General features: G+C 35.8%; 2 protein-coding genes across 2 annotated transcripts; one reads left to right on the top strand and one right to left on the bottom strand.

Annotated features, from left to right (window-relative positions):
• The first annotated feature begins 813 nt into the window (after positions 1-813).
• On the top strand, positions 814-6602 carry LOC104237500 (ATP-dependent DNA helicase 2 subunit KU80). Its single transcript, XM_009791657.2, has 12 exons — positions 814-1020; positions 1161-1253; positions 1363-1414; positions 1996-2127; positions 2609-3012; positions 3788-4074; positions 4196-4391; positions 4492-4698; positions 5318-5485; positions 5589-5918; positions 6019-6149; positions 6244-6602. Exons 1-12 carry the CDS (start codon positions 1006-1008, stop codon positions 6362-6364), a joined length of 2136 nt encoding a protein of 711 aa, XP_009789959.1. The 5' UTR covers positions 814-1005; the 3' UTR covers positions 6365-6602.
• Positions 6603-8192: 1590 nt separating this feature from the next.
• On the bottom strand, positions 8193-13455 carry LOC104237501 (peptidyl-prolyl cis-trans isomerase FKBP43). The gene is made up of 11 exons (XM_009791658.2): positions 13283-13455; positions 13050-13123; positions 12096-12468; positions 11341-11611; positions 10559-10717; positions 10163-10402; positions 9532-9811; positions 9332-9419; positions 9208-9249; positions 9060-9108; positions 8193-8870 (listed from the first exon to the last, which is right to left on the bottom strand). The coding sequence occupies exons 1-11, from the start codon at positions 13293-13295 to the stop codon at positions 8786-8788; spliced, it is 1674 nt and encodes a 557-aa protein (XP_009789960.1). The 5' UTR covers positions 13296-13455; the 3' UTR covers positions 8193-8785.
• Between the last annotated feature and the right edge of the window lie 307 nt (positions 13456-13762).

Below are 13762 nucleotides of genomic sequence, written 5' to 3' on the forward strand. Positions count from 1 at the left end.
TTCGATTATCATCAATATATCTTGGTAAATGATAGGTTTCTCCAAGAATAATTGGTTTGATAGTGTTATGCTGAAATATCATCGCTGGAATATGTGTTTGGTAGTGTATGTGTCATATTTAAGAAAAACTAATAAATATCTAAAAAACCAAAAAATCGATATAACTGGTTTGGTTTGATTCCAATATTTTAAAAATTCATTTACTAGGTTTGATTTCTTTTTAGGAAAAAATCGATCTAAATCGAACCATAAACACCTCTAATTTTTATTACGACGCAATGAATAAAAGTATCAGAATAAGTCGTGTAACTTTAATATTGTACTTTTCTCAATATTTAATTTTGTTTGCAAAGATAGACCCAAATGACTGAAACTACTAGTTAAAAGTATCAAATTTTAGAGCAAAAAGAACATATAGCATTTTTTTTGTCTACAGTTTAAAGGATTTATATTGCAGTTCCTGTTACCTCCTAACCACAAGAAAAATTATAACTACAACGAAAATAAGATGTTATAAACTAATCAAAAAGGTAATAGAGTAGGATATGTTAGGTGGGTTATTAAAAATGATAGTAAATTTTCTTCCTAGTAGTTTTAAATTGAAAGTAAAACATAATATTCTTACTTACTCTACAATGTTACTGATCATTGTTGCTGAAAAAAGAAGAAGAAAAAACTTTTGATTAGCATTCTACGTTATATATAGGATTTCGAAAAAAAAAAAGGAATCATAAAAGCAATAGGATTTGGACATTTTACAACTTATGGGGGGAAATAGAGATGAAACAAGAAAAAGAGGGGGCCATGTATGAAATCTCCCTATCTTCATTTTTCAAATACTACTAGAACTTGGTGAAAATTCCGCTACAAGTTTTGAGAAACTGTCAAGTATTCAACCAGGGCGCGGGAATAAGAACCAAACAGCCCTATGAGCACTTTCTCTACTTTCCAAAATTACTCATAAACAATACTGAAACGCTATTTTCCCTTGTGCTCCTCTTCAAGATGGCCCGTAATAAGGTCGTTATTTTTTCATACCCTCTATTTATTTCATCAATTTCTGCTTTACTTCCTTTTTATTCTTGAAAAATATATTTTAGGTATTACATACTAAAATTATTTCTGGGGTTTGGCACTGGTTATTTTTTTTTGGCTAACAGGAAGCGGTAGTATTGGTGATAGATGTGGGTCCTTCTATGCACTCAGTTTTACCTGAGATTGAAAAAGTTTGCTCCTTGTTGATACAGAAGAAGGTAGTGTGTTTTCACCTTTGACTTTCTTCTTGTTTCAATTTTTGTTGAATTGTTAATTTTCTACATATCCGGTAAAAAAGTCACATTTTGTGTTTTTTTGTGTATGTAGCTGATTTTCAGTAGATATGATGAAGTGGGGTTTGTCTTATTTGGAACTGCAGGTAAGTCGTTTGCATAGTGGCTGCTGGTGCATTTGACATGAATTAATATTTCATTGTGGAAAATGTTATTTTATCAGGAAATCATTATTTCTCGAGTATTTTCTAGTGTTTGTTTGAATATAAGGGTCAGTAAGAATTAAAATCCTACATGGTGAAGAATAGTTATAAGGATAATGTTTTGGTATATTTTTGTGAAGTTTGATAGCAATGTCTAAGTCGTAGTTGAAACAAGTGATATAATCTAAGAGTTGGATATTTGTAAAGAAAACATGACTTCTGCCCATAAGTGACGGAAGTCATTTTTGGCCTTTTGGTGGAAAATACTTTTCACAGTTCAAGATAATGAACATATTTTATCAAGGAAACCATTTTCAATTATGACGAACACGCTTTGTGTAGTTTTTTTTTCCTGTTGTTCTTGATTTCTTATTAGAGGAGCATGGGTTGTTGGACTGACTTGTCTACATCATGTTTGTATCATTAACCGTTTCTTTCTAGAATTTGTTGTGGTAAAACTTCTGTTTCTTATCAATGCTGTTGGAAGTGTCATCAGATGACCTATATATGTATTTTTTTCCTAGATACCAAGAACGAATTGACAGAGGAAGTAGGTGGGTACGAACACGTGACAGTTTTGCGGAATATCAAAGTTGTAGATGAAGATCTTGTTGATGCTCTACAAAACCTTCCACGAGGAAATATTCCCGGAGATTGTATCCTCTATAATTATTGAATTATGATATAGCTTGGACTAGTAAAGTTGTTAAGCATGCAATCTGTTTCGAGTCATTGTCTCTCTTTTCTCAACATACTGTTTCCTCTATGTTGATTCATCTACTTCACACTATTATGATTGAAATAAAATGCATGCTCATACACACAGCTATGTTAGTGTCGGTGGTAACTGAAATCAGGTTTCAAAAGAAAACATTATTAGTTAATATCTATTAGATAATAATTGAGTCCCCCACAAATAGAGTAGGCAATATAAGGTATAATAACTATTCATTCCATAGAGTGCCTATTCAGCTGTGGAACTTAATGTTTCTGCGCTGGTTAGTTCTGTTGTCGCCTATTCACTGGCATTTTCGAACTATGGGCTTGTGGCATGTGATTTTATACTGGTAATCTAACTGTTATTTTTATGCGCTCATGATGATCTTGAGTTCTTGATTCCTTAACTATCTTTAATAGTTCTTGATGCGATTGTTGTCGGAATGGACATGTTGATTAAAAAGTTTGGACAAACCAACAAGGGGAAGAAACGTCTTTGCCTTATTACAAATGCTATTTCTCCCATTAAAGATCCATTTGAAGGAACAAAAGGAGATCAAGTAAACACCATTGCTACACAGATGGCTGCACAAGGCATGAAGATGGACTGCGTAATTGTTAGAATGAAACAAGATTTGGAAACGAATATGAGAGTTATGAAAGAAAATGATGTTCTATTATCAGTGTTCTCGAATAAATCTTCCTCAAAAGTAGTATATGTGGAAAATCCAACTTCTTTGTTAGGTGCACTTAGAACTCGTAATATATCGCCAGTCACGATATACAGAGGTGATTTTGAAATAAGCTCACAATTGAAGATCAAGGTGAGAATTAAGAAACTTATACTGGTTTACTCTCTTTTTTTTCCAATGTAGTTTCTTTACCTTTTTCTACTGACAAAAAAAAAAAAAGCTTTTTTCTTTGAATTTCCCCTATTTACTGAATTTTTTCCAAGTGAGACAGACCAAACTGTCTGTGTCTCTGCAACGTGACTCAGAATTGTGTCTTTTACCTTTTTGTTTTTTTCATTATAGGCTATAAAGTAATTTTCTCTGTTTCAAACCTTCCAGCTATTACTTCGAGAAGGAAAAGAAATCCTAGTCAAATGTCTGAAATGTCCATTGAACTGAGGTTGTGATTTTCCTTGATTTGTTTGAAGAAAAGGAGGAATTTCTCTACATCTGGTGTGAATGTAACAAATGCCTTTATTCCTAATAAATCTTGACTGATTGTCTTTGCATTACCTCTTTATGATTATTCTCAGGAGTCTGTCATATATAGTGTCAATAAAACTATCCTCCCAGAATGTCAATTTTTAAAGAATCAGCACATTTGGTGATAATCAGATTGGGTAATTTACTCTCATCTGGAAGCTGTTTTATCTGATGACCATCTATGGAGGTTGTAAGGATTTTATACGAGTCTAGCAAAAGAGTAGGATATTAACTTTAGAAGTGTACACCTAATATATATCCCCTTTGGTCCCTAATCTGCTAATTTTATGCGTACATCTATTTTTCCTTTTCTTTCCCTTCCTATTCCATTTTGGAAATAGTTTGGTGCGGATGTTTAGTCTCTAATAAATGTTTTTCTTACTAGGTATGGGTTTACAAGAAAACATCTGAAGAGAAGTTTCCCACTCTAAAAAAGTACTCTGAGAAGGCTCCTCCTACAGACAAGTTTGCCACTCATGAAATCAAGGTTGATTATGAATATAAAAGCATAGAAGACCCTAACAAAGTTGTGCCACCAGAACAAAGGATTAAAGGGTTTCGGTATGGACCTCAAGTAGTTCCTATATCCTCTGCTGAGTGGGAGGCTGTAAAGTTCAATCCTGAGAAAAGTGTGAAGCTTCTAGGATTCACGGATGCTTCAAATATAATGCGGTATATTTTAGCTTCTTGAGTACTATATACACAGTTTGTTCTGGTTAACATTTGATTTGTAGGGAATTTCTTGTGTCGTTTATCTCTCCAATCTTCTCACAGTGATAATCCATGTACTCAGGCATTACTACCTGAAAGATGTAAATATCTTCATAGCCGAACCTGGCAACAAAATGGCCATCCTTGCACTTTCTGCTTTGGCAAGGGCAATGAAGGAAATGAACAAAGTAGCAATTGTCCGATGTGTATGGAGGCAAGGACAGGGTAATGTTGTTGTTGGGGTCCTAACACCAAGTGTCTCTGACGAGGATAATACTGTATGGTTTAAATTTTCAACTTTTGATTGTTCTGTTCACTAGTTTTTGTGGATATTCCATTCTTAGATTGTTGACATTCTCATGATCATTGCTTTGGCAGCCTGATTCATTTTACTTCAATATTCTTCCCTTTGCTGAGGATGTTCGGGAGTTCCAGTTTCCTTCTTTCAGCAATCTGCCTTCATCAATGCAGCCAAATGAAAAGCAACAAGAGGCAGCAGATAAATTGGTTCAGATGTTGGATCTTGCACCAACCGGAAAACAGGAAATTTTGCCACCTGACTTTACAACTAATCCTGTTCTGGAGGTATATTGTCACGCTGGTTGCAGGATATCATTGTACTATTTAAGTTTGAAACTACCTTTCACTTAGGTCACTGATTGAGACCATCATCTGCATTTTTTTTGTGAAGAGTTGCCTGAATATAGAAATATTATTGTTAAAATATGTTCTTGCCAGTTGGTCACAGTCATTGTAGCAATTAGCAAACTGATGCATTAACATTTCATACTTTCTTTTCTCGCTGAATTTGATTAAAAGTAAATAGGTGGAATGCTCGTTCATGTTGTTAGTGAGTTATAATTGTCTTTTAGTTGGTATTGACAACCTTTTCACTGCTTAGGTGGATAACTTGATTTGATTAATCACTTCCATAATTCATTCCCAAAAAAATTAATCACTTCCATAACTCCATTTCATAAGGTTCTAGGTGGTACTTCATATAAAATATATGTGCATAACAGGACGCTGGTGATTTAAATCCCTGGAGAATCGGGTCTTAAGAATATAAATGGTGCTGCTTGTCTGTGAACTCTTGCTTTCCTAATGTGAAATAAGAAAAGTAATAACTTAAGGATTCTGATTGTGCGCTATAACCGCTTTTTGCTCTGAGTTTCTAAACAACTACGATTCTGCAAATATCCAGCGTTACTACCGCTATCTTGACTTGAAGTCAAAGCACCCAGATGCAGCTGTTCCTCCACTTGATGAAACCCTCAGAAAAATAACAGAACCTGATGTTGAACTTCTTTCTCGAAACAAGTCCATCATAGAGGAATTCCGTAGGTCTTTTGAACTAAAAGAGAATCCAAAGGTAACTTTCAATATTCATCCTTTATTCAAATTAGACATTCTAGAACAGTCCAGTGATGGAGGTTTGTAAGTCTTATTAACTTTTATATATCATTAACGTGCAGCTGAAAAAATCAACTAGAAGAATTATGAAAGAGAGACCTTCAGGATCAGATGGGGAAGGAGAAGAGTTCGACAAAGATGCTGATGCCAAGGCTATTGACTCCATAGGATACTCATCCAAAGACAAAGTTGAGAAAATTGGAGACATAAATCCTGTTAAAGACTTTGAGGAGATGATGTCTCGAAGAGATAATCCACGATGGATTAGTAAGGCCATTCAGGATATGAAAAATAAGACCTTTGATCTAGTAGAGAATTCTTGTGAAGGCGATACATATGATAAAGCATTGGAATGTTTAGTGGCTCTACGCAGAGGTTGCATCCTTGAGCAAGTATGTTTCTGTCTTCTCTTTTTGTAGCTAGTTAAATATTGATTATCTGTGCTAAGAGCCCATTTTAACTAACGAAGCAACACCAATTTGACCTGTTTAGGAACCAAAGCAGTTCAATGATTTCTTGTGCCACCTGTATAAATTCTGCCAAGAAAAAGACCTGAGAAGTTTTTGTCAATATCTTGCATCTCATGGAATGAACTTGATAACCAAGACGGAAGCTCCAGACAGGTCTGGTCATACTTCTAATTTCTTTAATATATTGAACTACTGACATTGCTCTGGCTCCATGTTTACTTCTTTCTTGTTGTGCTGGATTTATCAGTGAAATTCCAGAACACGAGGCCAGAAGCTTTATGGTCAAGCCTGAACCTGACTCGCAAAATGTGGAATCAGAGGCTAAAGCAGAGGATGATATTATGAGTATATTCCTGGGAGGAAAATAGAAAAGGAAACCTAGAGATGCATATTGTGTGATGTACAGGCAATTAGCATTTTCAGCTAGAAATGACACTTCGTAAAAAAGATTCTCAACTTATTTTGTGCAACGACGGAGAAGGGAGGTTTAGGATAAGGGAAAGAAAAGAGAAGATTAATCTTAGACCTTGATGAGCTTTATTTTATTATTCCATGCTCAAGTTTGTTCTTTTGGTTGTTCAATGTCCAATTTTTATTTGCCTATTTTGTCACCTCTAAATGATTGGTGCTCTTTCAAGATGGAAGTTATCCTGTAGATGCAATGTTCGTGCTTGTTTTTAGCAAGGTATAACAATTGCCCAGTGTTTTTGTTTGCTACAATAGCCACAGAAGCATCAATGGGAGTTGGGAACCTAAACAACTGGCAATGGCAGATGGCTTCCTGGCTTGAAATTTTATTGTCTCTCTCCATTGGCTGAGGCTTTTCTAACAAGGAGCCATGTAGCGCCTGAAGCATATTTGCAGAATTTCAACGAGAATTTTCTCCAACTGGCATAAAGTGAACAGAGAATCGTTTAAGGCATATATTTTCTTACTAGTGCTCATTTGAGTGACTGCATGGAGGCCGTTTGATGAAATTTTACAAAGTTAACCCAAACTCATTTGACCTGCCTAACCCGCCCAAGTTTTAATGGGTTTGGGCTAGAACGATTTTGAAAATGGACTGTTTTGGGCCAGCCCAAGTTAACACATCAAAAATCATCAGCCCAAATGGACCCATGATGATACCCAACCTTGACCCATGAAAATGCTCAATCTTAAAGTTCTACCTTGGCCCATGATCTGGAAAATATTTTCTATTTTTCTCATATTTGGTTGGTTTAAATGTTTGAAAAATATTTTCTTTATCAATTCGTTTTTCTCCAATTGAAGGAAAATATTTGCCGTATCAAGAGAAGGAAAAATATTTTTTAAAACTCTTTTTCAACCTTCCCCATCTCCAAATTGAGGAAAGAAATCATTTGGTATGAATTGGTATTTATTCAAAAAACATAAGATAATATTTATATATGCTTGTTTAAAAGTTGAGAATATTGCAAAGATTTAGATCAATTGGGCAGGTTAGTTACAACCTATTGTTTAGCCCATAGTGAACTTTGGGCAAAGTTGGGCAATGACCTATTTAATGAGTCAGTCCATTTTGACCCGCCCAAACACAACCCAAAGAGCTTATTTGCTACCCCTAACTGTAATCATGTGGGATTATTTTGTATAGTCCAAGAGAAAATTTGACCATTTTCTCTTTGTTTAAGAGTTTCGTATTCTATATTTCATATCTCTTATATTGCTGTTATTTTATTATGCATTTTTATGGTACTAATATATCGGCTCCTGTTGCTTTTTCTGAGCCGAGGGTCTCCTGGAAACAGCCTCTCTACCCTTCGGGGTAGGGGTAAGGTCTGCGTACATATTACCCTTCCCAGACCCCACTTGTGGAATTATACTGGGTCGTTGTTGTTGTTGTTCTCTTTGTTTGAGAGATCCATGTATTAAAAAGCTTGTGCCCTTGATCAATCAGGGCAAATCTAGTTCATTATTGTAACAAGAAGGGCAACTCTAACCTCCAGTATTAATAGATGGCGAATGTCGACCAAAAAGTTCAAGGGGCCAACTTGGACCTTTTTCCATAATCCTAATGCGTAGATTATTATGCAGGAATTGTCTATTCAATCTTAATGCTTAAATTATTATCTAGGTTTTGTCTGATTCAAGACAATTTTTCTTTTAAATACTCTTAAAACTATACATTGCTAAAGCATATATTCTTATCTCACATTCTAACCTTTATAAAAGTCGTACAGAATTAGGGATACGTCTAGTTTCTATTACTTAATTCCACAAATGGAAATAAAACATTCAAGTAGTTATACATAAATTATACTGTATTAGTTGTCCAAGATCTTAGACCGGAATCAAAACTTCATGTAAATCACACGAATATTATACGGAGATCAAATTTCGTATACTTCTAACGACACTATCTCTAAAATTGAAATGATTCTTTCAGCTAAGAAAGCTCACTAAAAACAACCCAAATTACATATCATCAGATAATTTCCATTAGAGAATCAAGAACACAACCAGGTATGCAAAAATCCCCACCTGCAAAGAAGGTGGAGAGGGTGGCTTGTCCCATTTTTCTTGTCGCTCACACGCTCAAAAATATTACCACCCAAATGCATGGAAAGTTTTGCCTTTGAGTAGTAGCTTTTCCTCAACAAGTCGGTCCTGGTAATGAAGAAAGTGGTTGTAATTTCTGTCGCTAATTCTTTGTCTAGAACCTGCCTCAGCACCAACTTCCACAGAGAGTTCACGTGACAAAATTTCAAGAAACGATAAGTTCCCTATAGGTGATCTTTCATCCACGAATGAATAATACTAAGCTGGAGTTATCGACGGACTGCAATCAATTCAATATCATACACCAACCACGAGTTTGGTGGGATATTCTCCTCAGCTCCCTGATTACCGTAGCTGCAAGAACAAAAATAGCAAGAATTATTCAAAACCAGAAAAGGAAATTACATGTATGAGTGTGTGCACTCAGTAGCCGAACCAAGATTTTGGAAGGAGGAACAGAACTTCCAAAAAAAAATGAGGGGGAAGCAGGGAGAGGGATTTGTTTTCAAAAAGATATCTTCAGAAGCTGAATGTGCACCATACCCCATTGATGGCGGGACTGTGAGCCTTCTTTTATCACCCACACGCATGCCTGTTATGGAAACATAATATAAGGATTAGTAGCTGCAGATGCGAAAGAAAAGAATTAAATAAGAAATGAGATATCAGATCTACTCATCACTGTCTTTACCGTCAAGACCAAGGTTCCATCCCTCTATGATGTCTTTGTCGCCTTCAAACAATAAAAAGGAAAAGCAGAGTTTAATAAAGGTTCACGAAAACAAAGTAGATTCTTCTATGGGTCCTGTGAGTACCTAGCCGAAACTTATATGGAGATTTTCCAATATTTGAGTAAAAAATCTGTCCATTCTCCTTTAGCTTGCCAGTGTAATAAACTTTGATCTGCGCAACAGTTCATGCAACAGGCAATGTTGAGATTGTAGTTTTTCTGAGGCAAAGCTGCCTAATGTAACATTAATAGTTTGAAATAACTATAAATTCTCAAGTAATTTACCTTCTTTCCTGGAGCAGCCAATTTTCCATCGGGTTCACCTGTTGCAAGCTCTTCAATGGTCAACCCGTTAGATAAAGTCCTTATTACAGTAGACTTGACCTTCAGACTCTTGTCCTCAACATCCACGGATTGTCTATTCATTTCATTCTCTTGCAGAACCGGAAGATCAATGTTAACCATACAGTCCTCCTGAGCCTTCGTCTTCTTTTTCTTCTTCTTTTTAATTTTCTTATCCAATTGGTGCCCATCAGCTACGGAGTCAGATTTTCCATCAATGCTTCTGCGTGCATGAAATGGTCAAATATTATAACCAAAAATAGACCCTAAAAACAAATTCTAGGAGGCTTTAGCATTCAACATTGAATAGGGAATCATGGAGAAAGGAAACTGCATGATGTCAGAGTATGTTTTTTCTTAAACTTTGTGTCAAGTCAAACTACATCATCAAAATTGAAACGGAGGGAGTAACATACTAATATTTACTAGCTCAAAGAAGATTCAGGTCTTTCCAACCTATTTCCTCTCAACAAAAAATAGGGTGCCTTATTCAGGGCTCAGACAGTAGGCAGGATCAGGATTCAGCGGAGTTTTGGAGAAAACAACACTGCTAATTAACTATTAAAAAACTCACTTATTGATTGTCAGTTTTTGATCTTCTTCATCTAATGCAATTGCAATTGGATCCTCATCCTGCTGACCAGCTTTTAGAGGATCTTGTTTCAGTTTACCCTCTTTAAGAGTGATATCAGCTTTTGCATCATGGCTTTCAACAGATTTGGCTTCCACAGAATGTTTTCTTTTCTTTGACTTTGGACCATGTTTAGAATCCTCCTCTGCTGGAGGCTCCAGAGTATCAAATTTGCCATCTTTCCTGCCAGAGTACGTAGCTTGAAAAAAATTAGAAGGGTAATGAGGTGTATAAATAACCTACTGAAAAAATAACTTGATCAGTGCATAGGTGGTGGATAAATCAGTGATGTGCAGCACGAAACAAACATTTACATTATTAAATAAATCAACATCTTACGTATTAATCACTGCCGTCCCAGCATCCACCAGCTTTGTGTTATCCTCTTTGTTGTCCTTCCCATTACTGCTAGTATCTGCTTCAAGAAGTTTACGACCATTGCGCTCAGGCTGTTTCCTCTTCTTGCTCGATTTAATGCTATTTTCATGTATGTGCTCACTAAGAGGAGCAAAATAAGCAGGGAGAAAGTTAGAACCTTTGCTAGAGGCGAGCAATGAAACAGCGTTCCCTGGAATGCACAGAATAAAGGAAAGAACATTCCACATGTAGGCATGCCCATAAAGCAGAGAGGATAACATGCACTGATTAAGGAATAGCTTCTATTCATTTTTCCTTTTCCAGATTACTCGAGAACGAACCTGCCAGATGCTAGTCATCTTAATACTTAGCATACTCTGGCAAACAATCATGAACTGGCAACAAGTCCACATGCCACAATGGTTATAAGAAAAGAACAATTAAACAAAATTCTTCAAGCTAACTCCCAACTCCTAAGGTATGTGGCTCAAAGCTAGAGATAATATGAAAAATTCGATGTAGAATTTCCTTTGGTAGATATTGAGTACCTTGTATGGATCAAGGAACAACTATACATTGAAAACTTTCAGCAGGTATTGTGGAGTTCATGGGAAAATGTAGATTAGACAAAAAAGTGATTTTTGAGGAGAAGCTCCTATCATACTCGATCCCTTTATTTTCTTATAAATCTTATAATGTACCACGTCAAGCTGAAAAAGGTTACTGCAGTGGGAGAAATCAGTAGTTGCTTAAGTGTGACTTACTTTGCCTTTTCATGTTCCACTGTGCCACCATTTTCTGTCCTATGAGGAGCCTCAGCACTTAGTATGTCATTCTTTTGATTATCTTCTGATGTTTTAGCCTTCACATCAGCTTTCTTCTTAAGTGCAGATAAGAGACAATTGTCTTCATCTGCGTCCTGCAAGATATCCTCATCTTCGGACTCACTTACTTGGTACTTCTTCCTAAGCCTTTTATGGTTGCTATTGTGTTTGTGAAGCTTATTGTCTGACAAGTTCTCATCGTCTACTTGAACTGGAAACACCAAAAAAATTATTAGAAAAATAGAAATTCGGAATGAATAATGATAAGAGACTAGCCCCAAGGGTGTGGTTCAGCAGCCGATGAAGGAGGCCAGGGTCCGAATCCTAGCAGACAGAAAAAAAGCTAGGTGTTTTTTTCCTATCTATCTAACCCTTTGTGGACATATTACCTGATACCTGTACTAGTGGGAAGATGCGGGTATCTAGTGTACATTATCAGGGAAAAAATACTGAAAAGAGAAACTCAACACCAGCAGGATCATTTGTATCAAAATATTACACTTGGGGGAAGAGAGTGGATTAGCAATCTTCCCTACAATCCCTCTTTTGTTTGTTTAAGGAGATATCCCACTGGACTATCATATCCCACACCCAAGGAGATAAGCAGTTCCAAAGGGTAGGGGCAGAACTCATTCAAATTTAAGGAACAATTGATAGCTTCAATCTTGCATGTTCACATGTGAGTTAAAAGATACCTCCGCTGCTTGAAGCAGGTGAAGGTGGGGATATTTCTGGTTCACCATCATTGATAAAGCTATCATCATACTCGTCCTCATCAGTCCCGTGGCAGGATTCCCCTGTTTCTGTATCTACAATATCCTCCCCAAACGACTCTGTATCACTGTTTACATTTGCTCGTCCACTGTTACCCACATAGTAACCAGTCAGATAAACAGTTCTTGGACCAAGAACAGAAAAAACCACATCATCTGCCTCCTCGAACTCTAAATCCAAATGGCACGACTCTGTCTTGTTAGGTAACAAAGCACAGAGGAAAACAGGACTCTTGTTCCCCACATTACACTGTACCAAACTTTTAGTTTCAACATTGCCAATTCCCAATGTTGCCTGAAATGCCACAACACACAGAACAAGGAGCTAAAAGTGGTCAATCTCCTGGTTGTCCTCAACAAAAAATGAATATGCATCATAAATGGAATCCTAGTTTGACCGAAAAGAAAACTTAATCTTTGCTTTTGAGCTTCTTGCAAACTTTTTCCCTTCGTCTAATCTTTTTGCTTAGTTATGTGAAGTCCAAACAACTCACTCCATTTCATTTTATATAACAGTACACGACTCGACATAAAGCACAACTAGTAATCAATTTGACCAATATATTATATTCGTGATACTTGAAGAAAGTATTAAAGTAGTGTTTGAAAAATTAGTTTGATATGGAAAATATAACATCAAAGTTCAAGCTGTATAAAAATTAAAACAATTTGGGACATCCCAAAATGGAGAGACTAACATATAAATCGGGACAAGGAGTACATAAAATTAAGATTATAGTAGTTTAAATTACAAAGCCCGTATTGATGTTCAACTCACTTTACTTAAAATTCAGAAATTTATAGCCCGACTTCAAATTTAGCTATAAGTCTATAACATTGAGAATCTGAGATTTAATTAATTTATATATAAATCACCTGAGAAATTCGGAGCCTTCCTCTCGCATTGTCAAAAGAATGAGTAACTGGCTTTCCAGGTTTCACTTCAATTCCTATTAAAAAAACAAAAACCAAAAAAATTGCCGTACATACTATTTATGGATTCAAAAGGGGTAGCAAGCGTGTAAATACAATTACATGTTAAGGCTCTAATGTTAAACGCAGTAATGGATGATAAAAATAGCAGTAGAAAACAGTTGAGAAAATTTTACCCCAAAATGCCATTGTTTCAGCTTCGCGGTGGTGGAACCCTAGGCGGAGAGGAGTGAAGGGCGATCCTTGTTTCTTCTCAAACCCTAAGCTATTTATACGTCGAGTCGGCGGGAGCTGTTTCTTCGCTTTCCTTACCGCGCTCACCCTTTTAATATTCTGCTCGTATTTATTTCTGAGTTTAAATTCTACCTGTAAAAAATATTTGTTGAAACTCGTATATCACAAATATTATAATTAAAAAAATATAGATAGCTTACATGTTTTAAGGTGATAGATAGCTATTGCTCACTCCGTTCCATTTTTAATAGACACATGAAGTACTATGGTCAAACTATTTAATTTTAGTGTGAATTTAGACATAATTTTTTAAAATAAATTTTATGTAATTAAAAAATATATAATAATTAGCAATTCAATACATTTAACAAAGACACGTAATCACGATTAAAGGAAAAAAAATTAATGATAGAAGTAGTAAC

This window comes from Nicotiana sylvestris, chromosome 1, assembly GCF_000393655.2.
Source record: "Nicotiana sylvestris chromosome 1, ASM39365v2, whole genome shotgun sequence".
Classification (NCBI taxonomy): domain Eukaryota; kingdom Viridiplantae; phylum Streptophyta; class Magnoliopsida; order Solanales; family Solanaceae; genus Nicotiana; species Nicotiana sylvestris.